At 43.0% G+C, this 15038-nt stretch overlaps 1 protein-coding gene across 1 annotated transcript in view; it reads left to right on the forward strand.

Annotated features, from left to right (window-relative positions):
• LOC135912593 (uncharacterized) overlaps positions 1 to 15038 on the forward strand; it is a 269120-nt gene that overhangs the window by 76156 nt on the left and 177926 nt on the right. The window contains exons 9-10 of the mRNA XM_065445088.2: positions 2784 to 2960; positions 10161 to 10253. Of these exons, the coding sequence (XP_065301160.2) occupies positions 2784 to 2960; positions 10161 to 10253 (270 nt within the window). The remainder of the gene's footprint in view (positions 1 to 2783; positions 2961 to 10160; positions 10254 to 15038) is intronic.

Raw genomic sequence — 15038 nt, forward strand, 5'->3', positions numbered from 1 at the left:
TGATTTTCATCTTTGTAAAATTTATTGCTTGGCTTCGATCAAATGCGCCCATCTACTGTCAATTTGTTCAATCTCTTCCTCTGTCTCTATAGCCTTAGTTGCTGCATTCAAGTCATCCCTAAGCTGAGTCACCCTCTCTTGTAGTCTGATGCGCCCCTTTCTATCTGTGTCTGCTCTGTCTTTTCTGATAGTTCTAAAGTGATCCCAGTCTATGTAAGGGAAATGCTTTACCTCCACCCCCATCGTTTCCACCATTATGTGTAGTATGTAATGATCGCTTCCTAGATCCGCGCTATAGTTGGTCCAGTCTGCCCTGGGTAAGTTATAAGTGAAGGATAAGTCCGGGGTAGTGTCCCTACACATGTCCCTGCCACACCTGGTAGGATAGGCTGTGTCTGTGATCCGAGAAAGGCCTAAATCCGTGGCCAGATGCCAGATTCCTTCCCCTTTCTTACTACTCCAGCGGTAACCCCAAGATTGGTGTGGGGCGTTGAAGTCGCCTCCTATTATGAGGGGCACAGTTTTGGCTACCCTCATGGCCTTATTAAAAATTGCTCTGAACCTCTGTCTCATCTCTCTGGAACTGCTACATATGTTGAGGCAGAACAAGCTTTGCGCTTTACCTCTGTGCCTTTTTAGGACTATTTCTATCAATATGTGTTCAATTTTACTCGCCCCTAATTTTAGATCGTGCTCTATGTAGGGAATTTTCTTGTCAATTAGGGTGGCAATTCCTCTGCCTGGTTCTTTGCCTTTGCAGACCGAGTTGAAGCTGGACAGCCCGATCTCCTCCGCTAGAGTTTCCTGCAGCATTATTAATTTCGGCCTATTTTCAACCGTTTTGATTATCTGTGCTAGTCACGCTCTTTTTTGCTGAATTCCTCTGCAGTTCTACTGCCACACACTAAGTCTCTTTCTGTTATCCATTATTATTGTCGTTGCCCCCTGACTTGCTACCCCCTGTCACTGTTCTCTTGACTGTACCACCTACCGCTCCAGGGCTTCCGGGGGCATATATTCTTCATCCTCTCCTTGGACCTCTAGCTTTTTCAGCCTTTTCTCGGCTATTAACGTCCACTTACATGTTTTATCCACCTTAAGGTTAACGCTGTCTACCGTGTCCTTTAGATCCCTAATCGCATTCCTAATCTCCTGCAGAACCGAACACATCGATTCTACCTCCGGAACTACAGCTCTCTTTTTGGGTGCCCGTGTGTCTTCTTCTTCCTGGCTGTTACTTCTACTCACCGGCTTAGCTATGGCCAAACTGCTGCTTTCTGTCCTCAACCCTTTCTTAATTTCCTGCATCTGCTTCTTAAGTTCTTCATTTGCTTTCTTTAGTGATATAACCTCTCTGATCAGCTGTTCTACTCTGGTATCATTGCTTTGTTCCTGCGAGGCTACTGCACCTGTGAATTTCACAGTACCTTTGACTTTCTCGGCCCAGGTCGCTCCTGGCTCCTTTTTCTTGTTTGTCTTCAGCTCCTGCTCCTCGAAGCGCACCTGCGCCTCCCGAGACCTGGAACGGTTTCTTCCCCTTGATGTTAAGCACTGTCTCGATCTTGATGTGCTTCTTGAGCGTGAGCGCTTTCCAGCGCCTGAAGGGGTTTCCTTTGTTGGTTTGGCCTATTCCATCTCGGTCTCCACTTTGGAGCGTTGTCTTCTTCTTACTCTTACTACATATGGTACTTGGTACCGCTGCTTGCAAGCCTTGTCACCTGTGGGGTGATCTTCACTGCAGAACTTGCATTTGGGAGAGCAGATATGACCTTCTCCTGGGTTTTACATACCACATCCCCTACACTGCACAACATCAGTGTGTGGGACAAACGTCTGATCTGTGTCCAATTCTGTCACATGCGTAACATACGTCAAATTGCTTCCTGTACAGATAGCACCTCACGAGGGTTGACCCATATTTGTGCTATTTTTTTTAGAGTATTAGCGAATTTACCTCACATGCTCTGGCGATGTCCCGCGTTACACAGCGATAGAAACAACACTTCTTCACGTTGGGATGCGGTCCTACACAGCCCCAACCTCGAAGAACAGTTATGGGCTGTTCAACGGGCCTGCGACACGGCGGAGAGACTCGGCCTCTCTGTCCCGACGTGGGGGCCCGCTGCGCGCTAGTGCGCGCCCTAAAGGACCCTAACAAAGTTTTTCATCCATCCATCCAACTATGCAACATATTAAAAATTGCCTATGGCAGATAGCAGTATTCTAATCCTTGAACTGGTTGCTCGAAGAAGCAGACACCACTTGCATGAGAAATCGAAATGCACGATCAACTAATTAACAAAACTTTACTAATTCATTTTCTAATTGCTTTACGGCTATAAACTTTAGCTGGTGAGTTTGCAAGGCATGTTCACTAAGAACAAATTCTCAGGATGACACCGGTTTGACAGAGCACGCATTGATGAGGACGAGAGCAAACAATTGGGACGGAAAAACAAGCGTACGTAAAGAAGCACTAAACACCAGCTGGTTTATTTTTAGGTGGAACCTCATATTTGGCCATGAACAAAACATGCCATTGCAACTGTGTGAAGACATAGGTGGCGAATCCAATCAGCAGAGCTTCTCAGATTGGAACACAGTGTAACACAGCGCATATTCAGTGTAAAATTTTCGTCAATACCTTAATTTCGATATCGGTGAGCGTGACGGAAGGTGACCTCCTGCACTTGTAATTTTCTTCTTCCATCTGGTATGTTTCATTGCTTGGTCAATTATTGCCATTATTTATTCTTGCCACTTAATGATGCTACATTCCACAGACGCCGGCGATGTCCTTCCTGAAAGATGCCCTGATACAGAGCAACACAGTGCCGACACTGCATGCGTTCCGTCATCTCGTGACCAATGGCCACGTGAGCCAGGCCTACCTGCCACTTGCATTCCACTGCTGGAGTTTTCTGCGCAACAATGACACGCGCTACCTGGAGGAAGTCTTTGTGAGTAGTTGTATAAATGGATCAAAACAGGGGGTCATAAAGGGCGAACATACCGCTGATGCCTTCAAGTTGTTGTTCAGATTTCCAAGATGGATAAATGGGTACATTGGCAGGTTGGTATTGCAGTTGCATAATTTCGTGCATTGTGCTGTTTAATGATACAACACAGCATGAGACTAACTGCTACAGCGTATTATCGACGCTCAGTGACCAGTGTCATTTCTTATAAGAATTTATCCAGCTTGTTTATGTATTTACTCAGAATATGTGAATGTGAGTTTTGACACATTGCACTCTCTAATGGCACGTCATCACGAGAACGACGTTGCTACTTAGCAGTCTCAACGAACACTGAACAGTGCAATTCCTTATCCAATGGAGTTGCCTGGAGTTGCAATGGAGTTGCAATGGAGTCTAGCTGCCCAAATTGCATAATTTAAGGTGTTGCTGCAGTGAAAATTTGTAAGTAGGTGATCATAGTACCTTGCTGGTGAAGCAGCGCACAAACACGGACACAGTGAAGACAAGCAGGAATAGACGACACTCGCTGCACTCGCAACTATTTTATTTCAGAACACATACTTCATGTTTATATACCTGCTCACCCTCAGGCGTCAAAGCAAATCAAGGCAAGATTAGAGGCTTTTTATATATATATATCGTTTGCCCGCGCATACTCGGGCGTCAAAGACATGGCACTTATCTGACATGGTGGGCAATCCTATCGTAATTTGTTGCAACCCTAACAACCATTTTATTACACATTTTCTTTTCTCTTCTTTTTAGTGTACTTCCAAAAAGGCAACCTCACCATGGCTTAGATGTACAGATGGCTGACTAATACAACCCTCTCCCCTCTTGTGAATATGAAAGGCTTCGATTATTTCCCTGGTTAGTTGATCTTTATGGTGTGATAAAACTGTGGTATCATTGTAAAGCGGCCAGCACCCATGTTGTGAGCAGTGCCCCTTAATATGGGAATGAATGTTTCCCCCCAGTGACCTTTTGTGCTCTAAAAGTCTCGTGTTTACACAACGACCCGTTTGGCCGATGTATACTTTCCCACACGATATGGGCAAACAGTAGACTACAGAAGACCTGCACTCGACAAGTTTTTCTTTGTGCTTGACTGTGCACTTACGTCCATTTTCTTTTACTTTTGTTGAAACTCTACGATCCAGTCCGGCACATATTTTTCCGAGTTTGTTAGGCGCTGAAAAAACTACTCGTAGACCGTATCTGCCACCTACGTTTTTTAAGTTATGCGCAATTTTGTGTGCATATGGTAGTGACACAGTTTTTTTGCTGTCAATCTCTAGTCTGTTGCGCTCTTTCTGATAGCCATTGCGCACATAACGGATCAGCTTATACGCTGATGTACAGAGTACATGTTTTTCATACCCTGCATTCTTTAGTCTGATCACCTGTTGGCTGAATGTTTCTTTTATTTTTTCCGGACAAGACTTAGTTAAGGCAGCCCTCAGGCACGAGAAAGCTATGCCACTTTTTACAATTTTAGAGTGTCCCGAGTTATAACTAAGCAAGGGTTTTTTTGATCGTGGATTGTATGACCAGCAAACGTGGTCCGGTGTGGAAGTTAACGCCAAATCTAAAAATTGTAGCTTGCCATTCTTCGGCAACTCAACAGTGAAAGCCAGTCCTTGGCTGTTGTCCTTGAACACATTTAAGACTTCATTCATTCTTACGTCCAAAACACCACGCTCGACTATAACCAAAAAATCGTCCACAAAGCGGAACACTTTTACCGCTAGGTCTTTTAGGTTTGCAACTATCGCTTTGTCTATACTACCTAGAAAAATTGTGCTAAGTACCGGAGCTACTTTTGAGCCTATACATATTCCGGACTTTTGTCTGTACATAACATTATTCCACATTACAAAGGTGGACTCAAGGTAAAATCTTAATAGTTCAAGAAATGTATTAACTGATACGCCACATTTGCTGACAAATTCCATCTCGTCGTTGTCTTCCGTTATACAGTGCCTAACACTCGATAATAAGGGACCATGCGGAATATTGTAATACAAATCCTGTACATCTATGCTGAAGAATTCACGTCGTCCAGGGTTAGACGTGCTTAAGTACGTTACTAACGTTTCAGAGTTTGGTAAACCGAACGGATCGGTAACTATCAAGCCATTAAGGTGGTTTTGAAGGAATGAAGATACAACCAACTGCCACGAGTCCCTTTCTGATACTATGGCTCTGAACGGAACGTCAACCTTATGTGTTTTTGCCACGAAAAACGAGCCGGCCTTCACTCCACCAGAAAAAGTAGCACTGACCAAGACCATGGCGCGTCGTGTGGCCGAAGAAGAACGTCCACGTTTCATTACAGAGTGTATGGATGTGCTTTCCAGGACAATGACCGCCGACAGAAAAGAGCAACACGTAAGGAATCTAGTGACCTTTGGCGTGAAGAACGATTTTCGGTTTCTGACTTCTGATAAGGAAGGTTGTTTTGTAGTTGTGCCTGAAGGTCTCTTCCAAGAGAAGGCGATGACAGCGGTCAGAAAGAATTTCGTACGTGTCGACGTGAAAGCTAAAAAGGTGAGGGATAAAGCAGTCACATTACTCGCAAGCAACAATTTTGAGCGACTTGCTTCTGCAGTTAAGCGCTCGTGCAACCTACATCTCGAAGTGAAGGCCGGCTCGTTTTTCGTGGCAAAAACACATAAGGTTGACGTTCCGTTCAGAGCCATAGTATCAGAAAGGGACTCGTGGCAGTTGGTTGTATCTTCATTCCTTCAAAACCACCTTAATGGCTTGATAGTTACCGATCCGTTCGGTGTACCAAACTCTGAAACGTTAGTAACGTACTTAAGCACGTCTAACCCTGGATGATGTGAATTCTTCAGCATAGATGTACAGGATTTGTATTACAATATTCCGCATGGTCCCTTATTATCGAGTGTTAGGCACTGTATAACGGAAGACAACGACGAGATGGAATTTGTCAGCAAATGTGGCGTATCAGTTAATACATTTCTTGAACTATTAACATTTTACCTTGAGTCCACCTTTGTAATGTGGAATGTTACGTACAGACAAAAGTCCGGAATATGTATAGGCTCAAAAGTAGCTCCGGTACTTAGCACAATTTTTCTAGGTAGTATAGACAAAGCGATAGTTGCAAACCTAAAAGACCTAGCGGTAAAAGTGTTCCGCTTTGTGGACGATTTTTTGGTTATAGTCGAGCGTGGTGTTTTGGACGTAAGAATGAATGAAGTCTTAAAAGTGTTCAAGGACAACAGCCAAGGACTGGCTTTCACTGTTGAGTTGCCGAAGAATGGCAAGCTACAATTTTTAGATTTGGCGTTAACTTCCACACCGGACCACGTTTGCTGGTCATACAATCCACGATCAAAAAAACCCTTGCTTAGTTATAACTCGGGACACTCTAAAATTGTAAAAAGTGGCATAGCTTTCTCGTGCCTGAGGGCTGCCTTAACTAAGTCTTGTCCGGAAAAAATAAAAGAAACATTCAGCCAACAGGTTATCATACTAAAGAATGCAGGGTATGAAAAACATGTACTCTGTACATCAGCGTATAAGCTGATCCGTTATGTGCGCAATGGCTATCAGAAAGAGCGCAACAGACTAGAGATTGACAGCAAAAAAACTGTGTCACTACCATATGCACACAAAATTGCACATAACTTAAAAAACGTAGGTGGCAGATACGGTCTACGAGTAGTTTTTTCAGTGCCTAACAAACTCGGAAAAATATGTGCCGGACTGGATCGTAGAGTTTCAACAAAAGTAAAAGAAAATGGACGTAAGTGCACAGTCAAGCACAAAGAAAAACTTGTCGAGTGCAGGTCTTCTGTAGTCTACTGTTTGCCCATATCGTGTGGGAAAGTATACATCGGCCAAACGGGTCGTTGTGTAAACACGAGACTTTTAGAGCACAAAAGGTCACTGGGGGGAAACATTCATTCCCATATTAAGGGGCACTGCTCACAACATGGGTGCTGGCCGCTTTACAATGATACCACAGTTTTATCACACCATAAAGATCAACTAACCAGGGAAATAATCGAAGCCTTTCATATTCACAAGAGGGGAGAGGGTTGTATTAGTCAGCCATCTGTACATCTAAGCCATGGTGAGGTTGCCTTTTTGGAAGTACACTAAAAAGAAGAGAAAAGAAAATGTGTAATAAAATGGTTGTTAGGGTTGCAACAAACTACGATAAGATTGCACACCATGATAGATAAGTGCCATGTCTTTGACGCCCGAGTGTGCGCGGGCAAATGATTTCAAAAAAAAAAAGCCTTTAATCTTGCCTTGATTTGCTTTGACGCCCGAGGGTGCGCGGGTATATAAACATGAAGTATGTGTTCCGAAATAAAATAGTTGCGAGTGCAGCGAGTGTCGTCTTTTCCTGTTTCTCTTCACTGTGTCCGTGTTTGTGCGCTGCTTCACCAGCAAGGTACTATGATCACTCACCAACTAGCCCAACTTTCCACGTTACTGTAAGTAGGTGCATTGCATTCTGCTACAGGTTTACAGCAGCATCGCTGTCATACAGTCTCACTGGTCACTGAACGGTAATATTTTTTTGCCTATGATTGATGGAAACCCGCTGCTTGCATGTGACACTAGCTAGTGACTGAAAGAGCTATATCTAGCCAGGCAAGAACTGGCAGAGAGAGAGGGGGGGGGGCAAGAAAAAGGTAGGAAGGTTAACTAGACTTTGTCCTGTTTGCTATCCTACACATGAGGAGGAGGAGTGATAGAGGGGCAAAGAAAAGACGTGAATCCAGATCAATCGCATGCACTATACTACGAGGTGCAGCATGTCCATAGTCGGGCACTCGAACCTGTTCTACTCACGTACTGGAGAAGTACTTGTGTGCCTTTTTAGGCTGGCAAGCTGTGAGGCCAGGATTCCAGGACATATGCTGTAATAAAATGCTAATCACCTAGTCTCGTCAAGGCACACTGGAGAGGTAGCAGGGGAGGTGACTAGTAGACACTTCACATCTTCAATTAGTGCACATGGGTGAGTCAGCTGGTATGAATCAGTGAAGGCTACTTCGATACCTACAGCCTTAAAAAAGTGCAATGTTATTGGGGAAGGGTGTCTCAATGACAATTGAGATGGTTCGTGCGGCCCCAGTATGACATGGCAGAAGGTTCTTTTTTTTTCACAGTACAATCTATGCTCGTTACAGCAGACCCATGTACAACAGGCTTTCGGATATAATGGACAACATTTCAGCCTTAGTTTGTTCTACCTATTTTATTAATGCAACAAAGTTCAGTTTTAACGGACCGCGCTACAACAGATTATCAGCTACAGCGGACAAAAATAGCAGCAATTTTTTCCGAAATCGTGCATATAAAATATACTTTTGCTGTGTCGACACAGGCTGACAACTGGCTTGTGAGGGTCATCCGACGATCGCGGCTCAATATCGCGCCCGCAAGGAAGGAAGGCAGGGCAGAAACACGCAGTCTTCTTTTGCGTACAAGGCACAGGCGTCGTGGGGAGGCGAGATAAAGGGGGGTTCTACTCCGGCGGCTGCTGCTTACAGCGCGGCCACCGTATATGGAAACGGATCTGCAGTTTAGACAAGGTGCACCCACTGCCGGTAGCTTCGTTTGCACTGTGCTTTCAACGTTTCGTTCACGTTGAAGCGCGAGACAGCACAATGGTCAATTCGCCCGCTGCTGCTGCCACACTTGCTTAATTTGCTATCGTAATCGATGCTACGCCTTTCGGGCGAAACTGCAACTTTTTTGTTTGCTTTTTGCTTTCGATGTTTGTCACTCACTCTTCACAATAAAGTTGTTAGACATCACGATGAAAGCTTCGGAAGGGAAGTGTTTTGAATATTACGGACTTTGGATAAAACGGGCATTTTTAAAATTATTATTATTGGGGTGCATTGTAGAGAATTGACTGTATTGTCAGAGTAGCAATAAAATGAAGAAATTATGGTGCCACATAATAGATATAAACTTCTTTAATTGACTTTCAAATAATTTTCAAATAGAATTTAAGAAGCACAGTTACTGTCATAAAACATATAACTGAATGTTTCTTCTCTCTAAAAAAATACAAAAAAGAAAAAACCTGTGAGAGAAAGAGAAAACAAGAGGTAAAAGGCAGAGAGGTAACAGTGAGGTCTAAAAAAAATTGACTTTTTTTTAGACCTCACTGTTACCTCTCTGCCTTTTACCTCTTGTTTTCTCTTTCTCTCACAGGTTTTTTCTTTTTTGTATTTTTTAGAGAGAAGAAACATTCAGTTATATGTTTTATGACAGTAACTGTGCTTGTTAAATTCTATTTGAAAATTTGTCTAGTTGAACACCATTAACTATTCTGAAATGTGTGCATGAAGAAATAATGAAATTAGCTATTTTGGACCAGCGAAGTTTTGTAGGGCAACTTCAGTGAATATGATTCCACCAGGTACATTCAGGAAGACTGCCATATTATTTGTAGTCAATTGTCACAAAGTAACACAAGCACCCACAATGATGCAAGATTTGCTGGCCTTGTGGCATTCTGACTCAGCTGGGAACAATTTATAATAAGTAGCATCAAATAAATCATCAGTTCACACATAATGATGAATGAAACAATCCAGGCATACCTCAGGCATCTGTGTAATGTCCCTGTCACATGGACAGTTTCAATGTTCATTGGAGGCTACCTGCATTGGACTTTTAGAGGATGATACAAGTGTGATCTCGATTATGCTAGCAAGATTCAGGTAGTGCACTGCTCGGAATTACCCGTAGTGGCATTCGCCCTACCCTGAGTGTGATCTACACTGACTCCAGCAGACTTATAACTAGCTGTACAAATCATGCCATGAATCGCTGTGAATGAACTATGCCCATACTATGCCTATTTAGGCCACAGTTAAGTTGCATTTGTTGTTTGTCTTTCAAGACTTTGCACTGTCTTGTTGGGTTAACGAATGGAATTACTGCTGGTTTGATAAAGCCTGTTTTACATGTGTGGTATGGGCAGAGCACTTTGTGTGGCTTTCGGCTGCATCGTGTTAGTATGCAACATTAAGGACCCTATGATGTTTTGGGTTGATAAACATTATTCAGCCAGTACCATAGTGTTGCGATGGAGGGAACAGGGTAATGAAAAATGCCAAGCTTGCCATGTGAATAAGTAAAAGGTGGTTTCTCTCTGCCATGCTTGTGCAGGAAATCTGCAAGTCAACTGAGCACCGGATGTGTTGGCTTCTCTTGGGACGTATGGTGCGAAAGTATCACACCAACAACGAAGACAAGAACGCAGTGAGTTGTTGCTTTTCAGTGAAAACATATTTTTCTCACAGCCTCCTAGTGACTTTCTCCTTTTCTATTTCTTTCTTTTTTTTCTCAGGCAAGAAAAAATATTAATGACTGCCATTATTGTATGCCCAACTGCTTTTGTACCATTCCTTATGTCAGCCGCCATATTGCCTTGTGAGTGGGGCGATGTTATTTTATAGCTAATACATACCTCCCAAGTTTTTGTGATTTTATTGTAAAGTCCAGTAATGTGGAAAGTTTGGTTAGTTGGTGATTAATCATCATACATTGGTGGCGTAGCAGCACACTGACAAGGACAAGGTGAAGACACACAAGAATACATGACACTTCCTTCACTCGCAACTATTTTATTTCAGAACACGTACTTCATAATATTTATATATTTGCGCACTTTCGGACGTCAGGCAAGATTAAAGGTATTTTTCAAATTCATTTGCCCGTGCCCGAGTATACGCGGGCACAACTGCTACAGGGACGCAGTTTTCCTCTTACTGTCATGTTAATCTTTCCACCTTCAATTATGGAGAGTCTGTACCCTTCTGAAGAACATTAAAAAGTGTGAACTTGTGGGGATGCGCGACTCTCGCGCGTCCCCTGATGTTTTTCCCGCATAGCGCGTCTCCTGTAATGCCGCTTTGCCCCGTGATGCCTGCGGCGGTCGATGTGGTTGGGGCGCAGTGCGAGAGATTGCGCAAGTGTTGCGCTGCTAACGCCGCCTCACAGCAGGGTTACTTGGGGACGCAGGGGAGAACAGGCTTGCATCATGTAACCGCACAAAAATAAGGGACAAAGAAGGAACACACAAGACAGGCGCGCACAGGCTGCCTCTTGGGTTTGGGACAGCAAGCAGTACAGACGTGCCGTGCCGCGCGTACGCCGATCCATGCTTCTGCGAGACTGTCTCGCGTGGCTGCCTTGGAACGCGCCACCGGTCGCGTGACCGTACGGGCGAACGACCAGGCATTGGGATCTAGCATGGGGCGAACATATTCGCTCGTTATCCGGTCGCGGTGAGTCGGACTTCTAGATTTGTCGCGCGCTTATCGGCATGTTTTGTGGATAGCAACTCGGCTAGCAGGCATTGATCTATGAAAGGTGCAATAAATGCCCTTGTGATTGTTTGCACTACTGTGTTGTCGTTCCTTTGTCCCAAGAGCACGGGAGGAGAACCCCTCAAACTGGACACAGACGAAAAAGGCACATATACGGCAGGCATGTGAGCTACTGTGTATGTGTATGTATGTTCTATACGTGATTTTTTCATCTTGTGTCCAGTTCTTACCTTTTAATGCTCTAGTGGATTGCCAATGTGCCCAAGCTGCCACTCTGGTAGCCCATCTGGCAAGGAAGGTACCAAGCTGCAACAGGTGAAATCAGTTTTATTTCCACAAAGCACAAAGTCAAAGGGAGTCCCACATTTTTTTGCTGGTCCAAACGCGTTACAGGTACAACAGTCTGAGAAATAGCATGGCTATTTCAGTGCAACAGGATCAGTGGCAAACATCTGAATCACTTTAACAAAGACTCATGGCAGGAACAAACTGCATCAATGGCTGCAGTTTGTTCCTGCCATGAGCCTTTGTTAAACTGATACTGGGTGTTTTTGTAAAGACTACCAAACAATTTTGAAGATCACCTGTGGCAGATTGTGCAATTCTAGTCCTTGAGCTTGATTGCTCAAAGAGGTGGACATTATTCACACAGGTAATTGAAATGCATAATGGACTAATTACTGAAAGTCACTAATTCAGTTTTAATGCATTATCTTATGGCACATATTGTTATTTACAAATTGCAGTGAGCTCAACTGCAAGGCATACCCACTTGGAACAAATTCTCAGAATGACATGAGTTTCAAGGTATTAGTTTTCTAACTTTGAAAAGAAGTATATTGTTGGTCCACTTGTGCTTCAGTGCATAAAGCAGCATTTTATTAAAAAAGTAACTGAAATGGCAGTACGTTTTTATCGAAAGTTTGATGGTGCTTATGTTGAAAATGGTGTCAGTCACAGAATGTTTTCAAATGGATATGCCTTGCAATCTCACCGGCTACAATTTGTAAATGGCAGTATGTGCTGTAAGGTAATTATTTAAAAACTGAATTAGTAAATTTTAGAAATTAGTCATTTATGGATTTCAGTTTCTCGTGCAAATAATGTCCACCTCTTTGAGTAAACCGGCTCTAGGACTAGAACTGTGTTATCCGTCACAGGTCAGTCAGACGAAAAACTTTATTGAAAGGTCCTGCAAGTTTGTGGGACGGGCAAAAGGTCCCGCCCAGGTGACGGCCAGGAGTTCTCGAGTCCCAGCGACTTCCTCGACCCACCGGGCAGCCCAAAGTTAATCGTAGCAGAAAGCAATAATAATAAGTTGGTGCACGATGTGGCTCGAGGGCTTATGGACCAAGTCACGGCCGACTATAGGGTTGGCATCCTAACGTCTCCCGAGAATGAGGATGGAGAGGAGGGGAAATGGAAGGATCGTATGACCAGATTTAATGACATCACACAACACTACAAATTGCAGAGGTGCGTTTTCCCACTTCCTCGCCAAAAGCTCAGCAAAAAGCAGTCTGTCGAATGGCAGCAGTTACAGACCAGAACTTATCCAAACCCGGTGATCTGACACCTCATTACCCTCCGTGGTTGCTCAGTGGCAATGGTGTTGGGCTGCTGAGCACGAGGTTGCGGGATCGAATCCCAGCCACAGCGGCCACATTTTGGTGGAGGTGAAATGCAAAAACACCTGTGTACTTAGATTTAGGTGCACGTTAAAGAATCCCAGGTGGTCAAAATTTACGGAGTCCTCCACTACGGCGTGCCTCATAATCAGAAAGTGGTTTTGGCATGTAAAACCCCATAATTCAATTCACACCTCATTTACCCAGGCATATGCACAAGACATAAATGCAACAACTGTGGTTCTAGAGCCACTCTGGAACATATACTATGGGAGTGTCGAGGCATAAACAAACAATAATGGGGTTTCAGCCTCTTGCGATTGCCTCTGTGCGTGCTGCGAGACTGTAGCTCAGCTCTGCCCTTGATGATCCAGTACAGGTGATAAAAAAATTTTTTTAGCAGACTCCACAGAAATGCCCAGTATATGTGAGACACAACACGCACATTAGAAATTAAAAGCAGCTCATTACATCTATCTGGGGAAATACATTTGCAGAAAAAAAAGCATAAGAGTTGTTTTGTGGCAAGATGAGCTGTAGCAAGACCTTCATGGCAGCACATTTATTTATTTATTTATTTATTTATTTATTTATTTATTTATTTTAAGGGCTCAGTGGGAGGTTACAGAAGGGAGTGGGAAAAAAAGAGGCTTTAGGGAAAAATACCAATAAAAAGTTTACACGAAATGCAAGAACACAACAGGTAACCAGGCAGATTATTCAAATACATAGTTTTGCGCGGCAGTTTTAAACAAACGTCAGAAATATGGGCAACAGAGGTTGGCAGGTGGTTCCAATCGCTGGCGATCTTTGGTATAAATGAGCAGAAACATGCATTCGTCCGGCAGTATGGAATGCGTACCTTATGGTGATGACCTGTGCGAGGTGATATGAATGATGGCTCAGAAAGAAGATCCCTTTTTAGCTGGTGATTATGGTAATAAATCTTGTGAAAAAGTAGCAATCGAGACAGTTTTCGATGAAGCGAAAGAATAGAAAGGTTGAAGGTACTTTTCATTGCCACTACACTAGAAGTCCATTCTAACTATGGAAAAATGACGTCATCATTCGCTGCTATAAAACTGTGAGATGGTTTACCCGTTAGCATTAAATCTTCATCCTTTCATACATGTAGTCATGCCCTTAAGCTGTTTTATGTGTGTAGCTAAGTTTATGTCATTCATTACACTATATTTGTCATTTGTATGTATTGACAGTTTTTTTTATGCACTATAGGCTTATATACATACAATTTGTTTTCATTTATATTATTTTTCTATGTTGTATTTTCGCGATTGTGTTTGTTTGTTTTAGTTAGCTTGCTCTTCTTTAATACATCTCTACATTGTTATTATTAACCGAAGGTCCCGTTGCAGTCTTTGACTTTGGGACCCTCGTCTGTATATTGTATCTTACAAATGCATTGTATTTAAAGAATAATAAAATGAAACTGAAACTGAGTGAAGTTAGACAATATAAATTGGGCACTGCGATTCTGTACCAATTCTAATTGATAGTAAGGGTTTCGAGACCCGGATCCCCTACCAAGCTTTCATATTTTAATTTAGATCACACTAGGGTTTTGTAAAGTAGTAGTTTTAATGAAGATGGAGCCATAGAAAAGTTACGGCGCAAGTAACGAAGCATGTGGTTAGCATTGTTAACAATATGATCGACATGAAGTTGCCATGAAAGAAATATATGAAAGTTATGTGTACCCCTAAATATTTATATGTCCTTACTTGTTCAAGTATAGAGCCTGAAATATGGTACACACTAAGATTCACGTAAGCCGGCCTGTGTGAAACATGCATAAATTTACATTTGTTAGAATTCAGTTTAATCAGCCAAGTGTTACACCTACTAGATACTTTATCTAAGTTGCATTGTAGTATTGACGGGTTTGAAATGGAAGAGATTACTCTGTAAATAATGCAGTCATCTGCAGCAATCTGTGCTGTAGCGTACCTGCCAGCATGCATCTGATAGTAGCAGGAGACTTTAATCTTCCGGGTGTACTATGGGACAGCCTCAAAAGTGGTTCTTCCAGCGTTACAAGCTGTGACACCCTGTTGGACATTGCATTT

The sequence above is a fragment of the Dermacentor albipictus genome, chromosome 9 (assembly GCF_038994185.2).
Source record: "Dermacentor albipictus isolate Rhodes 1998 colony chromosome 9, USDA_Dalb.pri_finalv2, whole genome shotgun sequence".
Taxonomy (NCBI): domain Eukaryota; kingdom Metazoa; phylum Arthropoda; class Arachnida; order Ixodida; family Ixodidae; genus Dermacentor; species Dermacentor albipictus.